General features: G+C 40.8%; 1 protein-coding gene across 2 annotated transcripts in view; it reads left to right on the top strand.

The window, feature by feature from the left end:
- ELL2 (elongation factor for RNA polymerase II 2) overlaps window positions 1-19,772 on the top strand; it is a 37,112-nt gene that overhangs the window by 15,495 nt on the left and 1,845 nt on the right. For both annotated transcript variants that reach the window (XM_077347664.1, XM_077347663.1), the window contains exons 5-11: window positions 642-901; window positions 6,400-6,524; window positions 6,651-6,738; window positions 7,654-8,230; window positions 14,055-14,121; window positions 16,560-16,731; window positions 17,125-17,169. In XM_077347664.1, the coding sequence (XP_077203779.1) occupies window positions 642-901; window positions 6,400-6,524; window positions 6,651-6,738; window positions 7,654-8,230; window positions 14,055-14,121; window positions 16,560-16,731; window positions 17,125-17,169 (1,334 nt within the window). The remainder of the gene's footprint in view (window positions 1-641; window positions 902-6,399; window positions 6,525-6,650; window positions 6,739-7,653; window positions 8,231-14,054; window positions 14,122-16,559; window positions 16,732-17,124; window positions 17,170-19,772) is intronic.

Below are 19,772 nucleotides of genomic sequence, written 5' to 3'. Positions count from 1 at the left end.
TAATGCCCCTTTAAGTTTAAGTGTGTACAATAGCCCATGATTTCAGAAGTATCCTTAGTAATAGTTTGCACTCTGAGCATTGTGATCTAATGTCTAGATGTAGCTCTGCATAAGTGCTATAAAAGCAAGTCACAGTACACTGCAAATGATGCTGCTGTCAGTAAAAGCTTCACTGCTAGAACTTTCAAATGCAGTGCTTTTGCTTATTTTGAAAGATTATTTCCAGTAAACTAAATTTATATCACCATTCTCCTCAATGCAATAAAGTTGCTGTCGGGCTGCTAAAATATTGCTTAGTACTTGAAAGGCATAAGACAAGAAAATAGGTTATTTTTTGTCTGTAGAGCATTTCTTGAAGCATTGTCTCAAGATGGCTAAAATAGGGTCATGGAGGGTGAAGGTCATCTCTAGCTTGAACTGAAGCCATCATATTTCCTTCACATGAATAATATACTCCACATTTTAGCTTGGACTTGGAATGTAAGGGTAATAAAATATATAAGAATTAATATAAACATCTAAAATGGTAATGCATCTGTAGTGTGAATATTACTTGCATTTTTTTAAAATGTTCAGTCTGGAAGAAACTTTTTTTTGTCTGAGATGGGAATGGATTATAATCCTCTTTTGTGTTATGGAAGGTAAACGAGTACAAATTCGAAAAGCACCACAAAGTATTCCAGATGCAGTGCCTGAGAGGAAAAGATCAACTCCCATCAATCCTGCAAGTACAATACGCAAGACCCATGTAAACAACAGTATTTCTCAACGGCCATACAGAGATAGAGTGATTCACTTACTGGCACTGAAACCCTACAAGAAACCAGAGCTTCTTGCTCGGTTATTAAAAGATGGAGTTAGTCAGAAAGACAAGAATTCCCTTGCAGCTATTCTTCAGCAGGTAAGTACATCTGTTTTGTTCTTCTGCATCTTATATTTTTGTTGTATGAAATAATTAAGTTATTTTTATTGCCATATTAAATAAGAGACAGTACTTGCTTTTCTTTCCCAGTGACCATTTTTGTTTACTTTTTGCCTTCCTTGAAAATGTTTCCTGTTTTGTAAACATCTGTATCAAAATTTGTTGCACATTTAGACCTAGATCTTAAGAATTATGTATCTAGGAGAATAGTTGGTTTTTATATCCTGCTTTTCACGGCCCAAAAGATTCTCAAAGTGGCTTACAATCGCCTTCTCTTCCTCTACCCCCAGTAGGCACCCTGTGAGGTAGGTGGGGCTGAGAGAGCTCTGACAGGACTGCATGATCAGTACAGCACTATCATGGCTGTGACGAGCGCAAGGTTACCCAGCTGGCTGCACATGGAGGAACAAGGAATCAAACCTGTCTCACCAGATTAGAAGCTGCTGCTCTTAACCACTACACAACCCTAGTTCCACAAAGCAGATTGTGGTGTGCATTAGAGCAGTAGTCCCCAACCTTTTATCACCGGGGACTGGTCAGCGCTTGACAATTTTACTGAGGCCCGTGGGGGGGTAGTCTTTTGTCAAGGGACATCACCACCACCTGAGCCCCTGCTCCACTTGTTTTCCCGCCGGCGCCCCTGACTCCCCACTGCCCGCTGGGGGCACTGCCAGCAGCAGTTGTGCAGTGCCACGCCGAGGGAAAGCCCCAGCCGTGGCGGCCACTGGAGAGCACCAAAGGTGCGCCAGCAGCAGAGTGGCAGGGCAGCCCCCAAGGCAGCAGCCGGGGAGGAAGACAAGGAGGAGCCGCGACCCGATACAAACTGATCCACGAACCAGTACCAGTCTCCGGCTTGGGGGTTGGGGACCACTGCATTAGGGGATTTGTTGTTGAAAGTAAAGGTTTAAAAAAACAAAACACCTCACTAGATTTGCAAGTGCTGTAGCTAGAAGAAGAAGAAGAGTTGGTTCTTATATGCCACTTTTCCCTACCCGAAGGAGGCTCAAAGCGGCTTACAGTCGCCTTCCCATTCCTCTCCCCACAACAGACACCCTGTGGGGTGGATGAGGCTGAGAGAGCCCTGATATTACTGCTCAGTCAGAACAGTTTTATCAGTGCCGTGGCGAGCCCAAGGTCACCCAGCTGGTTGCATGTCGGGGAGCACAGAATTGAACATGGCATGCCAGATTAGAAGTCCGCACTCCTAACCACTACACCAAACTGGCTCTCAACACCAAAATTTAAGCTATCTCCTTAAAGCTCAGCCTTTGGGTAGAGTCTTCCATATCCATTCACACAAAGGAGAGTGCACAAGTTCTAACATGGATCAGTAGAGTGGATGCCATCCAGAGCCAAAATATGTGTACCTGGTAGTGGTCAGTAGCCTCACTGTTGCATAAAGAGGCTTGTCTTCTATTTATTTATTTTTGAATTTATATTCTGCCTCTCCTGACTATGTCAACTCGAGGTGGTTTGCAGAGTAAAATCAATAAGCAATCTCCCATAAAAACTATACAGCATAAAACAGACATCTTCCCAACCCTTCAATTAAAAAACTAACAACATCTAGCATCCGTATAGGACCCGGCCGTGGAGACACGGCCGGCGCCCTGGGTGTGCTCGATCCCCTTCTAACCTCCGTTCCATCCCCAGGAATGTGAGGGTGGAGGCTAGGGTAAAGGGTCCAACATTGGTCTTGTGCAACGCAAGGTCGATTAAGAACAAGGCCTCGACTCTGCAACACTTCATCGCGGAGTCGAAGGCGGACCTTGCTTGCGTGACCGAGACCTGGGTGAGGGAAGGCGAGTCAGCAGCCCTGAATGAACTAGCCCCACCAGGATACTTGGTCCTTCACCAATCTCGGACCCACAAGAGGGGAGGGGGGTGGCAATTGTGGTCCGGGAGGTCCTCACCTGCAGGGCTCTCCCGGCGCTGGAAATCAGTGGAGTGGAGTGTGTCGGTATCGGATGGGACTTGGTCGAGAGTGTGGCTATCTGGTTGGTATACCGTCCGCCCAACGCGCCGCCAGATGTCCTGCCCCGCCTGCTGGAGGCGGCGGCCACCTGGGCGTTGCAGTACCCCAGGCTTCTGATCCTGGGCGACTTCAACGTCCATGCGGACGCGCCCCCTTCAGTCTATGGCGGAGACCTGGTGTCATCCATGGCGACACTGGGGCTTTCGCAATTTGTTGCCAGGGCCACCTATCACGCCGGCCACACACTCGACTTGATTTTCGGCAATGTTGTTATTGTTTTTATAGGGTTTTGATGGGGATTTGTGATATTGTTACCCGCCACGAGCCGCAAGGGAGTGGGGGGCTATAAATCTAATAATAATAATAATAATAATAATGGCAGTACACATTCAGAAATCCCCCCCTCCACACACACACACAGCTGTTTCAACCTCAAGCCACTAACATAGCTCTTGATGGTATCTAAACATGATGAGATCTTCCTTAACATAGGACAATATCTAGTGTTGTCTTCCAGCACAGCCAGCTAAGGAACTCTGCTGTTATAGAGTCTAAGAGGCAGTTGTTTTGCTGAACCATATCAACTGTGAAAGAAAAATGTGGGGAACACTCTGGGACCAGATATCTTAAGACGTTGCCAAACAGCTAACAAATGAATAATTAGCAGAACCATTAATTAGAACGATTACCACTGTGTTAAAGAAGTGGCTCTAGAAGTCCAGAGAGAAACACAGATTATTGGTTTGAGGGTCTATTTTAAATCTCAGTGTCTATGTTTTATCTTAACTACTGGAAAACCGTAGTTAGCACTTGAGTTGATAATTCTATTTTGTACTTCATAGTCTTTCTTCCAAGAAATCAAATACTGTCATTCTTCTGCCTTTCTGAAATTGAGTATTCTTGCTGAGATAGAGTGCAAGAGGGGTTTTATATTACTATCTGACATAAAATCATAGGTCCAATAATTTAGAGAATTAGTGTTGCATTCTTTACACAGTCCTAAGTTAGTGCCACATAGTCAGTGTTAAAACATTCTGGAAAATCTTGTGTTGTGATCTGTAATTTTAGTGATTTTATTGCAAATAGCCTAAAAAGCTTATGCCCTGGATCTTCTTGGACTCTGAGGTGCTACTTGTCTCAGTCTAACTGGTCTCCTGTAGACCAACATGTCTATCCCCTGAAGGTCTGCACTGCATAATGCAAGGATTGGTTTATGAATCACTCGGTGTTTTAGAGCAGTGGTCCCCAACCCGCGGGCCGTGGGCCGACACCGGGCTGCGACGGCCTATGCGCTGGGCCGCGGCTCCTTCTTCCCTCCCCCCTGAAGCGAGAAGCTCGCCAGGCCGCGAGCAAATCGGCTGCCAAAGCGGCCGATTAGCTCGCGGCCCGGCGAGCTTCTCGCTTCGGGAGGGGAGGGAAGAGAAGCTTGCCGAGCCGCAAGCTAATCGGCCGCTTTAGCGGCGAATTTGCTCGTGGCCGGGAGGGGAAGCTGCGGCCGCCGGCATGGCGGCGGCGCAAACGCGCATGCGTGGACTGCCGCGCACGCGCGTTTGCGCCCCTACCGGGCACAAACGCACGTGCGCAGCAGTCCGCACATACGCGTGTGCGCTGGGGCTGCCGCGCGTGCGCGGGCCCCCAGGCTGCTCTCTCCGCCCACTACTCCGCAGCGGTCCGTGGCAAGCGGAAGCTTGCGGACTGCTGTTTTGGAGGACAGAGTTAAGAGAAACTAGAATAGCATGTGGAGAAGGCTTACTTGTTATTTTTTTGCTGTTTCTGTGAGGAAGAGGGATGAAGAAGTTCTAACTACAAATCTGTAAATTAAGATAATAAAGAAGTTCTGCTTTATTCAAAATCCAGGCTCAGTATTTTACAGGACTAATATTCAGATAACTTACGGTGGAACTTATGGAGCAATTTTCACTTTTCTATCTCTTATTGCAGCATGCTTTTAAACTGAACAGCAATTTGTTTCTTCAGTAACTGTTGTGCCAAGAATAATAAGCAAAACTCCAGTTTCATGTGCAGCTCTACCAAACATATACAGATCCTGTCTATAGTTTAGAAAATAGGGATAGAGAAATTTACCTCTATTTGGATGGTGTTGCTGATATAATTGAAAACATTAAGGCATGAAAAATTGTTCTGATCATCATGTAAATATAAGTGATTGTGCATACATATTTACAACTCCAAACTATTTTAGCATAATTTGCCTGTTCATTTTAAGAGTGGTTCATGAGAATAAATCTGTGGTTTTTGTGTTATTTTTTTTACATCATGTGTAAGTTGATATTTTTACACAAATCTCCATGGTTCATTGATATGTATTCCATTTAAAACACTAGAGTACATATTCATGATCTCTAACCATTAAGGCAGATTCTACTTTGATGCAGGCTAAATCATACCTGTGATAAGAGTATATGAATTGCCAATAAGCTCCAAGTTTCTCTCTCATACTCACTCACTCACACTCTCTCTCACACACACACACACACACACACACACACACACACACACACACACACACACACACACACTACAAGTCTTGTGAAGATTGTAGTTTGGGGTGTTGCACCAGGTGCATGCTTTGGTCAAAAAGGGACAGGTTCTTTTCAGTGATGGAGGCATCATAGTTGTGGAATCCTGTCCTAGGAGATGCTCTCAAAATCAGGGTCCTTACAGCTTGTAAGAAGACTTCTAATCCTGTTGTTTTGCCAGCTCTTTGGTTTTGATTGTCATTTTTTTATCTTTACCTTTACATTTATATTTATATCCCGCCACTCCCCGCAGACTTGTGGCAGGTAAAAATAGTCTTAAAAATCCCATTAAAACTCCCCATTAAAAACTAAAAACTCATAACATGGCGTACACACAACCTACTCCCCCCCTTCTCTCTCCCATCCTACAAACAAGGCATTGAGGAAAGGAGCGAGGATAATGTCCACTGTGGGCCCATATAGGCCCCTTGGCCTCTCGAGGGGGGGGGGCAGTAGATCTATTCCACCGACCCCAGCCTCAACTATAGACCCAGTGGAAGAGCTCCATTTTACAGGGCCTGTGGAACATTGACAAATCCCGCAGGGCCCGCAGCTCCCCGGGAGCTCATTCCACCAGGTAGGGGCCAGGACAGAGAAGGTCCTGGCTCTGGTTGAGGCTAGGCATGCTTCCTTGGGGCCGAGAACGACCAATAGGTTTTCCCTCGCAGAGCGTAAGGTCCTGCGGTGGACATAGGGCAGTGGTATTTATGCTGTTGCTTTCCCAATATTCTTTTAAATATTATTTGTTAGCACTTGTATTTGTATGTTAATTATGTTGTATCATAAGCCACCCCAAGTGCCCTTGATGATTAGAAAGATGAAGTGTAAGCTTTAACTATTGCCTGTTACTGTTTATAGCTCAGCACTGAGAAAGACTATTAGATTTTAGATTTCTATTTCTCATCAGATTTGACTTGTGGCATGTAAGCTATAATATTTGTATTTTTAATTTTGGCCTGTAGGTAGCCAACTTGAATCCAAAAGACAATTCTTATACATTGAAAGAATATGTTTATAAAGAAGTTCAGAAGGACTGGCCTGGATACAATGAGATAGACAGACAGTCACTGGAGTTAGTACTCTCTAGGTAAGTTCAGTCCTTTCTATATAAGACAGGCTAGAAACAATCCATTTATTTCTATGAAATAAGATCTACTGTATCTTTAGTGTGACTTTCCTTGTAAACTGGAATGTATATGATTTTTTTTAACAGAAAGCTAAATTCATCTCAGAATGCTACCAGCAATAGTCACTTGGAATCTTCTCTTACTATTAAAGATGGTGCATCTTCATCTCCTCAGGTATTTAATTTGTTGTGCTTTGTGCTCTTTATGGTGCAACAAGGCAGCATGTGACAAATATGCATCAGTTGACTAATAGGAGTAGAGCTTATGAATAGCAATTAGGGGTGTGCATTTGGTTAATCTGAGCCAGAAAAATACCCAAAAAATACTTTCGGATATTAAATCAGCAGGGTATATTTTTCCCCATTTTTTCAGCTATCCAAAATGACACCTTTGTGGGAACCCATAGAATTGAACCCCCTAGTCCAATCTTTTTCAGACTTGGGAGTTTATTTTAAGTGAGGCACCAGCAGCTATGCAGCAAATTTGGTGCCTGTGACTCAAAATAACACCACCACCCCAGTCCAAGATACAATTGAATTCTTACAGTCTTTGGAGATCATAACAGCCATTAACTATAAAGGTCTCCTTAGGCTATAATACAGCCCCCAAAAATCAGCATTCCTGAATATTTACCAAATATAAATAGCAAAGTGAATGGCCTGGGACCCAAAGCAATATTAGAATCTATCCCTCATTCTCTTTGCACATGAGAAATGCATTTTCCCCCCAACCTCGAAATGGGTCAAGGTTTATGTTTAAGCGCAGTAAACCTTTATCTTATTACATGGACAGCATCATAAATACTACCAGTTGATAAAATAAAGTTCTAGTTGTCCACGAACCTCATGGAGCAAAACTTCCTTGCAACATATTTCCACTATAGTGAGCCCTCTGAAGTTTTGTTCCTGGGAGTCAATGTATCCCTTGGAATACCATAATGGCAAAGTGAAATCTGAAGAGGGGAATCAACAGAAGTCAACACCTCTCTCTCTCCTGAAGAATTGTGCCCTTAAATCTTCAGAACTCCATTCTTGGATACATGCTGATGTATATATGATGTATTCAAAATATATCTCAATTTTTTTGCAGAAACGGCTTTTAGATTCTGATTTTATTGATCCTTTAATGAATAAAAAGCCAAGGATTTCTCATCTTACGAACAGAGTTCAACCAACGTTAAATGATCACTTAACTAATTCTGGTGAAAAACATACTGAAGCTTCGCCACCACCTCCACCACCACCTGCAGCTGCTGCGACGCCAGCTGCTCTACCACTTCCTCCAACTTGCCTTTCTGTTTCAAATCCTCCTCGGACTGTAAATTCTAACTCCAATTCCCCTAGCACTCCTGAAGGCCGGGGAACTCAAGACCTGCCTGTTGACACTTTGAGTCAGAATGGCAGCATTTATGAGGACCAGAATCAAAAATACATTACTAGGACTCCACTGGAAATCCCAGCACCCACTGAAGATCTGTCTGTGTGCCCAAAATCTACAGATGAGAAACGTTCAGTGTTGCACAAAAAATCCAAGAAGAAGTCCAAGAAGCATAAGGAGAAGGACCAAATCAGAGAACATAGCATTGAGAACGTTGCAGAGAAGGCAAAAGACTGTGAAAACAAAGAGATTGCCAAGTTGAAGAACTCCAGTGTGAATTTTAGTGAAGGTATTGTCATTTTTCTGTGTTTGGTCAAAGCAACTAGGGTACATTCTTACACTCTGAATGCATTGTGAAAGCCATTTCCCCATGGTAGAGTCCCACACCTCACTAGTAAAACAAGCATATTAGATCCATGTGGGACAGGCATTTAGTGAGGATACTTTTCATACCAACCTAATCTTCCATTCCCACTTAACTCGTGTATTTCTGCTAATGATACATCAGATGCATGAAATCAAATCATATGCAAGTGACTTTCATGTTACAGTACTAATGGGACACTCTGCCCTGGGTTTGTTCTTTCTGAATTTAAGTGAATGCCAATTTAATGAATGTGCAAGTTTACAAGAACAAAAGGCATATATAGACAGTCTTGCATACAATTAATGTCTGTGGTCCATTGTAATAATGTAAAGTGGTTCTTGTAAGACTTTATTTTGAATTTGCATAAACAATAACTAGTGGATGGGTCATGTGGTGAAGCAACCATTGCAAGAGATGTTAATATGCCATAGTATCCATAATCTCTTATTCTGACATGTCACATTGTTTAGGCATCCTGTGTTAGGAAGAGGGTGCATTCTACAGTACTAGAAATGGAAAGTGTAGAGAGCCAGCTTGGTGTAGTGGTTAGGAGACTGGACTTCTAATCTGGTGAGCAGGGTTTGATTCCCTCTCCCCCATATGCAGCCAGCTGGGTGACCTTGGGCTCATCACAGCACTGATAAAGCTGTTCTGACCGAGCAGTAATATTAGGGCTCTCTCACCTACCTCATAGGGTGTCTGTTGTGTGGAGAGGAAAAGGGAGGTGAATGTAAGCCACTTTGAGAGTCCTTTGGGTAGAGAAAAGCAGCATATAAGGACCAACTCTTCTAGTAAAGTGTATAGAAAAAGCTGGAAGATGGTATTAGTGCAGTTTTTGGCATGCTATGTCACTGTTAACAGTGTTGGGCAGTATATGTGCACTGTAGCCTTTGACTCATTTAACTCTATATTCAATGTGTTTCCAGACAGCCCTGCCAAAATGCTCAGTCTCTTGTTCATAGTGAATAAGGAACCAAAGCTTAGTCTGATATATGCTATGCAATAAAAATGTGCCTTAACTGCTGAATGCCTCATATTTGAACACATAATATGTTTTTGGATATAGTCCTAGAAGTATAATTACAATAGGTAATGTGTTTGCAATCATTATGCTGCGTACTATATTGTGCTACGTCTGCAGTACTGTTACAGCAGAGCTTGCGGAATTGATTTTTCTAGCTTCCTCCCCTTGTCTCTGGTTTCCAGCCACTGAGCTCCCTGAAATTCTTTTCCTGGTGACTGTCATGAATAGCATGGGAGGAGCAAAGAGGGGAATGAAGGGGAAATTTTCTGTTCCTTATCAGCTAAAAGTTTATATTCCTACATTATTATCATTATGTTAGTTTCTAGTGTGTGTGTTATGTGCCTTCAATTTACTTCTGGCCCATAACAATCCTGTGAATTAATTACCAAAATGTTCTGATAAAGTATTTAACACTTAATGTGTTTCATTTGCATAGGGAAGTATTTCTGTGTCTAAATATTTGTCCTTAGGGTGGGTTTTGAAAGGAGAAGGTACTTGGTGTCTTCCTCTTCCCGAAAATGTTGTACTTCATGTTTGAGGAAATGTGTAAATACAACATTAATAACATCATACAAAGTTCAGAAACTTTGAACTTTTCTTCACTGTCTGATGCACTTTTCACACACACACACACACACACACACGAGCCTTCTAAAAATCTGGGCAGAACAGATATTCTTGCCTTCTTCTCTTTAATCAAGACTTTCAGGTCTTAAAGCCTTCAAGTTAGGATATAAAAACTAGTATACTAAATTAGGGCAGTGGAATTTGTCAGTGGATATAGTGACCATATTGTAAATCTGCACCTGGTGAAAACCTGATTTTTATAAATAGCTAATATGTCAGCAAAAGCGCTAGATCTGATGATACAACTCAGTATGTTTTTTTGTTAGTGTCTTGCTGCTGCATACGAATTATATAGGAGAATGGCTACATAAAGACTTAACTAGGAGACACAATTGTGTGAGCTCTAGTGCTCAGTTTTAAAGAAATACATAAATTAACAGTGTTGGAAGAAGAAAAGTAGTAATATCACCCCCTAGTAAGATTTAAAGGTACCTTTTGAATTTTGTAGATGAGAAAGTGACAGTAGTCTCCGAATGTGTAATTGCTGTAGCTGTGACTGTATCTCAGGATTGTCATTGGTTTTTCAGCATTATCTAGCACTCAGTTACCGATTCTCTTTTGTAATCAGGAGGGTTATAAAGTTAATTCTGGGATGTGTAAACCATGGAGGAACAAATCACAGGTAACATACCTTACCAATACACAGCTGCTTACAAGTAAGTTGCAGCTGAACTAGCAGAGGTGATAAAATGTGAGAGTATTTTACTCCAAATATGACTTCTTAAAACTTCAGTATGGGAAAAGTAATACTTGGTTCTATAATGGCATGAGGTTTTCATTTAAAACAGACATTGAGCACTCTCCTGAATAAAGCTCTGTTTTCTTCACCTTGCCAGACTGTGAAGAAATTATGCAAATGAATCCCCAAACTCTTTAAGAATTTGATCTGCAACAGCACACAGGCATTGTTGCCCTTACTTTGGGCAAGGTATTCTAAACAGTAGAATCAAACATTCCATAACATCACAGCTTTTCTGTCTGCGGTTGAAGACAACGGGGCTAATTTTCATTAAATTGGAGCTAGAACACAATGTTTGAGGTATCAGCTAGAGCTGGAGAGGTTTTACAAATAATCAGGAAATAGCCTGTGTTTTCCTTTTGTTTTTTTATGTACTTTAGAGAGGTTTTAAGTTTTCTTTAGCCAATCTAATTTTCTTGTTTTACTGTATAAATCATTCATGTATTAAGCCAAAAATGGCATCTGCAGTGGGAGAGCGGTCAGACTCAGGTCATAGAATATCTCAGAACCCTAGAGCTATGTAAAAATTATCTAATTGCTTTTCCTCTTGATTTAGCCACTATGGCACTAGTTTGCTCCATTGATTTATAGGGGATAGATCAGTGCTTTGGCTATACCTCCAGCACATTTTAGTAAACTAGCTAAAATTGACTGGCAGTTATGACTGACGACTAGTGACAGGCACAGACCAATTCGTGAGCCAAAATTTGGCATGAATTTAGGCCAGTTTGGAGATCAGGACCTCATGTTAGAGGAAGGCATCTTCTTCCAACATTTACATAAGTTTTGGCTGGTTTGGCTGTTTGGGCCAGCCATTTAAAAATACTAGCAGCATGGTGTGAGATCCTTGGCTCTACTATTAGGTTTAAATGGCTGCCAGCCAATTCTCTTCCTGAACAATCCCTGCCCCCTTTCTTCCGGCTGCGGCTTGCTGCAGCCAGAAGAAAGAGGGAACCAAACTTGCCAGACCAGTTCAGGTCAGGAGGTGCCCATTTGGGTCTGTTCAGCTTGGGCTTCAGTTTGTGGATTGCCTCAAACACAGCTGACTTTATTGTCACCAGTAGGGGATGGTAATGAAGCTTAAAAAGTCAGTGGGTAAACTAAGGTGCCAGAATAAGTTAATTCATATTGTACATCTGAAAACAATTCTGCATAATTACTTATTCACTCTAATGATAAATCTGGGATTTCTTTTTACATCACTGTATTAGTGTATTAGCTGGCATTCTGTTAAGGCATGCAGTTTGAGTAGGAGCTTGGGGTATGTATTCAGGCCCCCCTTCTCCCTTACCCCCCGGCTCCAGGGTGCTGTGTTAGACTTACGCCATTCTTATCTGCCAGCCATAACTCCATTGACATCAAGACCAATGCTCCGGAATGGGGGGAGGGTTTTTTCTTAGGTCATATGAGATACCCCCAGTTTATGGGTTATTAAGGACTGTTTTTAAGGGGTTATTAATTATATTTTTATTGGATGTTACAATGTCTTTGTGAACTGCCATGAGCCAGCTTGCTGGGAATGGTGGTTTAAAAATGTAAACATAAATAAAAAATAAATACGCTGTTCTGAGCTCCTGCCATTGGTTGTAATGACAACTTCTGCATAGCCATGAAGTTGCAGGTTATGGTCAGTTTTTTAAATGACACAGGGACCATTAATGCATCTCGGGGAAAACTCTGACTAGCTTTTGAGATAACCCAAAGTCACTGAATTTTAGCAAAAGTGTTTTAATAATTTATCACTTTAGTTTAAAAACAACAACAATAATGAAATGCCTTCCAAGCCAGAATAAGTCATGATCTATTTTAAAAGTTTTTGGAGTTAAAGTTGATTGATGACCTTGTAAATAAATCCATGCTTAAGTATATTGCTGGCTAGATACAATACTGTAGGTCTTCAGAGGCTCTGATATGAGTCTCTGGTAGGAGCTAAGTTGGGACAGCTTGGATTTTCTTTTTTTTGTAATACAGGGTAACTTTATGGACCCCTGATCTTTTAGAAGCTAGTTAAAGAAGTACAGTTGTGTTTGTTTAATTTATATTAGATTCTTAGTAATATTGTTTTCCCAAAATTTTGATTTAGTTACCATAATCTTAATCAGCATACCTCAATAGATTGTTTTGTTTGTAAGAATTCAGCAAAGCCATAACGTAGTATAATGCAAATTACATAACTTTAATTATAGCCACAAAATATCAAGGATAACTTCCTTATCCATATAAAATATTGTGATTATAATATGAGGTTTAATGTGTTTGAAACTTGCTGACTGCCAATGATGTAAACACTTCAGCATTACTCAAGTGTATTAATGCTATTGTGTTCATGCTAGAGAGACGATATTATCCTATTAATAAATTTAAAGCAAGCTGTCTGGCTTATTCATACTACCTTGGAAACTGAGTGTTTCACGCAGTTGTCTGCTCATTCAACATGGCTCTCCTACCCCCTTTGGTGCTGCAGTCAATCATGCCCTGTCTAAAAGTCATTTTTGAAGCCCCAGAAACATCTGGAATGGTGCACAAAGTGGCTTGGGCGGCTGCTATGAGATGCCACATGGGAATCAGCAATGTACACAGAGTCTCTTTCTCAAGCAGAAGTGCCTTCAAGAGGCATTTCACACCAAGGCCGTATTTTAACCTGTTATTGAGAAGAGCACTGGGTGCAACTCAATAATTTCATACCATGAGTGATTATTTATTTATTTATCTATCATACTTATATACCGCCCTCCCCGGAGGCTCAGGGCGGTTTACATAAGAATACATAAACATAAAACGGAACAATACATAAAATGGTCTATTCTTACTGTTCACTTTATTATATTATGGATTCCCTCTCTTCTTTGTGATTTCTTTGCTGCTAAAGTCTGTGAGCTTTACATGTTCCTAACTTTGTGTGGCTAGTGAAGGGAAGGAGTTGGGAAGAAAAAAAGGACTTGGTGTTCTACTCCATTGTCCTTTATTTCACTCTGGTAAAAACTGGAGGTTGATGTAACTCTCCCGTCTCCTATTGTGTGCTGACATCTGCCACAGAAATTCTTGAATTGCTGCGCAGATGCCACAACTTGTCTTGAAATAATAGGAGACTGACCTTGGGTTAAGACTAGACTGCTTTTATTGTATGAGGTCTGAAGTTGCTTTTGCATTTTAAATTCCTGCCATTGGCTGTTAAGAATTTGTCAGACAACCTCTATTATGAACTTTCAATAGTGTGCTTTGCTCTTAATTGTCTCTTGAGACTATGAAAACTAATCCTTAGGAAGGAGTACTCTGTGTTAGCACTTCAAAGTCAGAACAGGCTTGCCTTTAGTACAATCTGTTATCAAAATATCAAAACTTTTATTTCTTTATAGGTGTTAAAAAGACTTGCACTGCTTCTACAGATCCTTTGTCAACAACTGAGCTACCAGACTACTTTGAGTAAGTAGAATAATGCTGGAGCAGCAGGGTGGGGCAGAGAGAAACCTTTTTGTGGCACTTTTATTAGACGATAAAGCACTTAACCCATTAAAGTCGTTATCAGGCTGCAAAATGAAAAAGCTTCATGAAAACTTCCCCTCCTTGTCATCTACATGGAAGAGAAAAGCCCTCTTAAAAGTCATCCCAGACCAGAGGCTGATCTTGCTTCTGCCTTATTCTTATGAAAGGAACAAAGCAAATTAATGGACTGCCTAGGAGAGATACCGCCTTAGAAAATCTTGATCCTGGTAGAGATATTCTCTACCACCTCTTCCTAACAAGTAGCGTTCTGTACAAAAGTCTTGTTGAAAAATAGCCTTAGTTCAGTTTGTTTCCAAAAACTTGAAGATCAATTATTATTGGCAATTGCATAAGGAAGTATTCAGAAGCAAATCAGGCATGCTGAAGAGTTCCCGAGACTGTGGACTGCTCAGATGAGACAGGCTCCTTGATTCCTTATGGTCACAGTTTCTAGCCCTCTTTTTTTCTTTTCTTTTTTGCAAATCTCATATGGCTGCTACATATGCCATGATAGTGGCTAGCAGCAAAGAGTCAGCTTGTTGTTTATTCTAAGGCATTCAATGGCTGCTTTTCCGATGCTTTAGGCAGTTTACAAACCAAAATAAAAGATACTTTCATAGCTAGAAGTTGTTGAAAAGTACCTCTCTTTTATCTGTAACGTCTAACATTAGATGCAAATGTGTTTTTCTGTTTTAGTAATGTTCAGTCCCTTTGTTCTCTTGGCGGCGGCGGCGGCTGCTTAGCACCTTTTCCCCCTTTGTCCTCCCTGCCATTTAATCTGTCTCTGGTGACCTATGTGATTTGTTGCATATCAGTGCGATTGCTGTGTCAGAGATATCATTGTGACACCATCTACAAAACTACCCGGGTCCCTGTAAGATTAAGTGGTAGCACTAGCCATATAGAGGATAGTGCAGCCAGAAGAAACACATGTAAAAAGAACACAAAAAAATGAATGTTCAGTGAGGTTAAGTATTCTGTTACAATGCAAGTTAGTCCTGACTTTGAAAATCCATTTCTATGCTGAACATTAAGTAAGATATTCATTATATACATTCTAAAAAATCTCGAACTCTTCATGTAAAGAGTTGAACATGCAAAACAATTTAAAATTCTTCATGTAAACCTTTCTTCTGGCTCTCAGAACTACTGTCTGTTACTGTAAGACCAATGACATTTCTTGCTAGTTGCTTCAATAGATTTTAAGAATGCACTTCATAAAAGGAATGGTGACTACTCGTGGAGGAGTGCTATTTCAAAAATGTTAATGGCTTTTTGTTGTTCAGCTAACCATGCTTAGAATATATTTTTCAAGTATCACAACTGGGCATTATTTGTATGTAGTGTGCATATCTTCTATTGCTCATACCATCTAACAGTTTTTAGAAATCTTTCTAATAATTACCAGAGCAAGTTGTTGGAGCCATTGTAGGTAACCCTACAGAAAAAATAGCTTATCTCGGTGCCTTTTTTCAGTGTGTTCTGTTGAGTGTTTTCCCTCCCAAGAGGAAAGCAAAGGACATTTTTCGTGAGGTGTTTGGAAGGCCATTCCACATTGTCTGTGTTCCGCAGCAGCAGAATGCCCTGCACCCTATCCTGCTGTAGTGTAAACCTAACAATTAAGAGTAGTCTGGCCATTGTGAACTGAAATGCTGACGCAACCTTGCATAGTAGTCAGATGTGCTACTATAAAATACAGCAGTGTTAATGTGACTCTTAACCGCATCCACGTGATCCTTGTCCCTGGAATCATACTGCCTGCACATACCTGTGTCATTTCAGCTGCAGCTGGCTCTAGCCGTTTGTCCTACTTGAGCAGTGCACTCTCCCCGTCCTGCACAGAAGAATCCAAGATACTGCAATCTTGCATTTCTCTGTAAACCCATTTGAGAGTTTGATTAGCAGTTTCTCACCTAAAGACACTTTTAACTGGCCCATAATAAGGACAAGAAAAGGTCTCAAGGATCAGTGGACATAGCCTCTTCTTTCAGGCTCAAATACTTTCCCCAACAAAATTATATATAACCATATAACCTTACTCCTTTTAGTAGTGATAATGCAACAGCGAAGAACAAGTAATAAGATTGGTGGAGAGGCAGTGTAGTGGTGTTGCGCATTTACTTGTAATGCCCTTTATTTGGATACAAATCCTCAAGGTTGTCTTTTTAAGGCGTACTTATTGAATAAAATGAAAATAACCAAAATAAAAAATTGTCTGGTAGCATCTGTATGATAACCCTAGGGAGTGGGACAGGAATAAAAAACATAAATTGGACACTGTTTTAAAGGAGAAGTAGATCAATAAAGGCTTTGAAAATACCTTGCAAACCAAAAACACTGGGAGTGTTTTCTAAACCATCTTTTTTTTTCTTTAAAAGAAAATATATAGCAATTGTCTCATATGAACAAAGGCAAAGTTACAAGGATGATTTCAATGCAGAATACGATGAATACCGAACATTGCATGCAAGGATGGAAAGCGTTACCAGGAGGTTTATGGAATTAGATACTCATCGTAAGATGCTTACTCCAGGAACTCTAGATTATCAGGTAAAACTTACTTTCCCCTCTCTAGTTTGTTTGCTGGTATAATGCTGTTTTTAAGGATAATTTGAATAGCATTGCTGGTGTAGTAGTATATCATTACCCCAATCTCTGGTCACAAAGTTCTGACTGCTTACTAGAGAATCAAATAATTTTTGCCTGGATCATATGTGTGTCAAATCAGTGCTGTGAAGGCTTATAGACAGAATTTTTAGTTAGAGCAGGGGTAGTCAACCTGTGGTCCTCCAGATATTCGTGGACTACAATTCCCATGAGCCCCTTTGATGTTCTTACTGTACTGGGTGCAGTGTGGTTCTATTCTTCAGCAGAGTAATTGTTAATAATTAGCTGTTTTCTGTAACCTTCAAGTTATGCCTGTTCCAATTCTCAAATTTGTAGATACTGCATGAGGAAGTCTTAAAAGAATATCGGAAGATCAAACAGGTTAGTATGGTTTATTTTACTGTATTGTCTCTTCCCCCTCCCCAATAGAATAAAAGAACTCAGCACAGGCTGTCCCTGCTTTCTTAGTGAAGTCGGCTTCATGGTAAGCCCCTGAAGCTTGTTCAGCTTGCATGCTTTAAAAACCTGAATTAACAGAGATTCAAGAACATGTTTAGGCAATGGAAGCCAAAACATGCTTTACAGTTAATATGGATGTATAGTTTCTAAATTAGTCATATTGAATCATTGCCTTGTCTTGGCAATGGTAACACTAAATCCACATTGCACTAGGCTGTTCTTTCAATCTACACTAAATCATAACTTGACCTGATTTTAACAAGATTTTTTTCTTTGCCCTCTGGGTATGCTGTGTATATGAATGGTCCTTGAGCATTCATTGTCAGTCCAAATCACCAGCATATCTCAGCTGAGCTTTTTCTGCTGCAGCACAGCAATATATTTACAAGGTGGCCTGAAATGGAGAAGCTTAAAAATTGTCTTTTGAGACCATAATTGACCTTATAATTATAAATGTGTTCTTTCTCTTAGTATAGGGCTTAAAATGAAAAGTCATGTCTAGTGGACACCTGGGGCTGCATGATGCTGACTTTCTAATCCTGAAACCATTTATAAATATTTTCTAAGATGAGTGTTTGGGGGTGTTATTCTGGATGACTCTGGTCAGACTCGATTCAGATACAGTTGTGCACTTTATTTAACTTTCCTGTATCACAACATTAAAGCCCTGGCAAGAGCTACACCTGGATAACTTTTTTGGCTTGTTTTAGGGTACAGAACGCATTACAATAAAATTATTGCTTTCATTTTTTCAGTTAAAACATGACTGTATATATTAACATTAAAGCAGTCAATCTAATAACGTCCATTGATTTTACATGGATAATTTAAAACGATTATTTATGTATTTATAATTAGGTTTGTAAACAGGCTTGGGGCAAGTTACAATATAAAACAGGAACATCAATAAAAACAAAATGATGACTAGTAAATATCCCTCCTCCCACCCCTGCCTTCTCCACTCACCATCAGACTGTTCATCTTGCTAGTGAAGTTATCTAGTTTGGGCGGGAGGGAACACAGAATGGAAGGGAAAGAGAGGGAAAGAAGAGCAATAGAAAGAAAAGGGGGAAGTCCATCTGATAATATACCACCAGGGCCTCAACCATAGGCCTGATGGAAAAGCTGGCAACTTATTTTACCGGGCAGGAGTCAGGGCTGAAAAAGTCCTGGCTGTGATTGCAACTAGGCAGACATTTCTAGGGCCAGGGATCACCACATGAGTCTCAAGCATTTCATTTTTCTTACCCAAATGAAAACAGGGCACAAGAAAGGAGTATCTCTAAAGAAGACAGTCCAGATCAGTTCAGTTTCTCATATTTGCAGCTTTCAAAGTCATCTTCCTACAGTAGATAGTTGTCCCACCCAATAAGGATGGGACCAAGAACCCAATATGTTCTTGGCTGGCTAATCATCTTACGAATTCAAACTTATGAATTCAAACTAACACAGATTTCAGATACTTGAATACAGCTAACTTTATGAAATTAGCTTTATTCATGTATCTGCAGTCTGTTGATGCCCTCTTGCTACTTCTAAGAATATAACAAATGATTAAAGTGACTGACTGTTAGACTCCCAACTAGTATATCCTATCTTTGAACTATACCTTCATTTCTGTCTTTAGTTAGACATTGTTGTTATTCTCTGATGGTTGTAGCTGGACATTACTTCTTTTGATGTAAACTATATTCCATTCTAATCTACTAAAGGCAATATTAGTCTATCGCTCCTTCATCTTCCTCCAAGGCTATTCTGTTCTGGGTGTTTGGACTTCCTGTTTGGCATGTTTAACCAAGAGACCAGGTCAGCCATAACTGATCTGCAAAAGCATCTTCCATCTTTTTAGTCAAGACCAGCAATTGTTCCCATGTTTTTCTGGCTATAGCCATAACAGTATGGCAGGCACAGGGGCCCTGGAGGAATGAGATTATGCAGAGCTAAGCCAGCTATTAAGGATTGGACTGGAAAAGACAGAAAGAGCTTAAAGAGGTCTGGCGGGAGAAGCAAGGGCTCTGAGAGGTTAACATGCCCCTCCCCCATCTTCAGAGTAGAAATTGAAAGAGGCAGATGAGCCAGGCCACAATAGCTGGCCAACACTACGCCAGGTGACTGGTAAATAGAATGCCCTGTACAAATCCCACCAAAGTTATAGGAACATCAGTTTAGACATTTAATCCTTGCTTTCAGTGGGATTTGAATGTACTTAATATATGCTGTATTGTGTCTCAGTACAGTATGCAGTAACTTTCAGTCAGTTTATGTGCTTATAAACTTCTTCATGCAAGCAATCACAAAGGCATAACCATTTGAAGGAAGTAATATCTGACCTGGATTAGGCAGGAATTCAGTCACTGTTTATAGCACCAGTGTGCATGACCACCATGGGACACTCGTTTTATTTGCCGCAGTGGCTGTGTTTGTAGACAAAATGAATCAGACGTTGTTCATTGAATCATAGATTTGGAAGGGCCCATGCAGGCCATCTGGTCCAACCGCCTGTTCAATGCAGGATCAGCCTAAAA

Source organism: Paroedura picta, chromosome 7 (genome assembly GCF_049243985.1).
Source record: "Paroedura picta isolate Pp20150507F chromosome 7, Ppicta_v3.0, whole genome shotgun sequence".
Taxonomy (NCBI): domain Eukaryota; kingdom Metazoa; phylum Chordata; class Lepidosauria; order Squamata; family Gekkonidae; genus Paroedura; species Paroedura picta.
The sequence above is the reverse complement of the archived record's forward strand: the minus strand, read 5'-3'. Positions and strand labels throughout refer to the sequence as shown.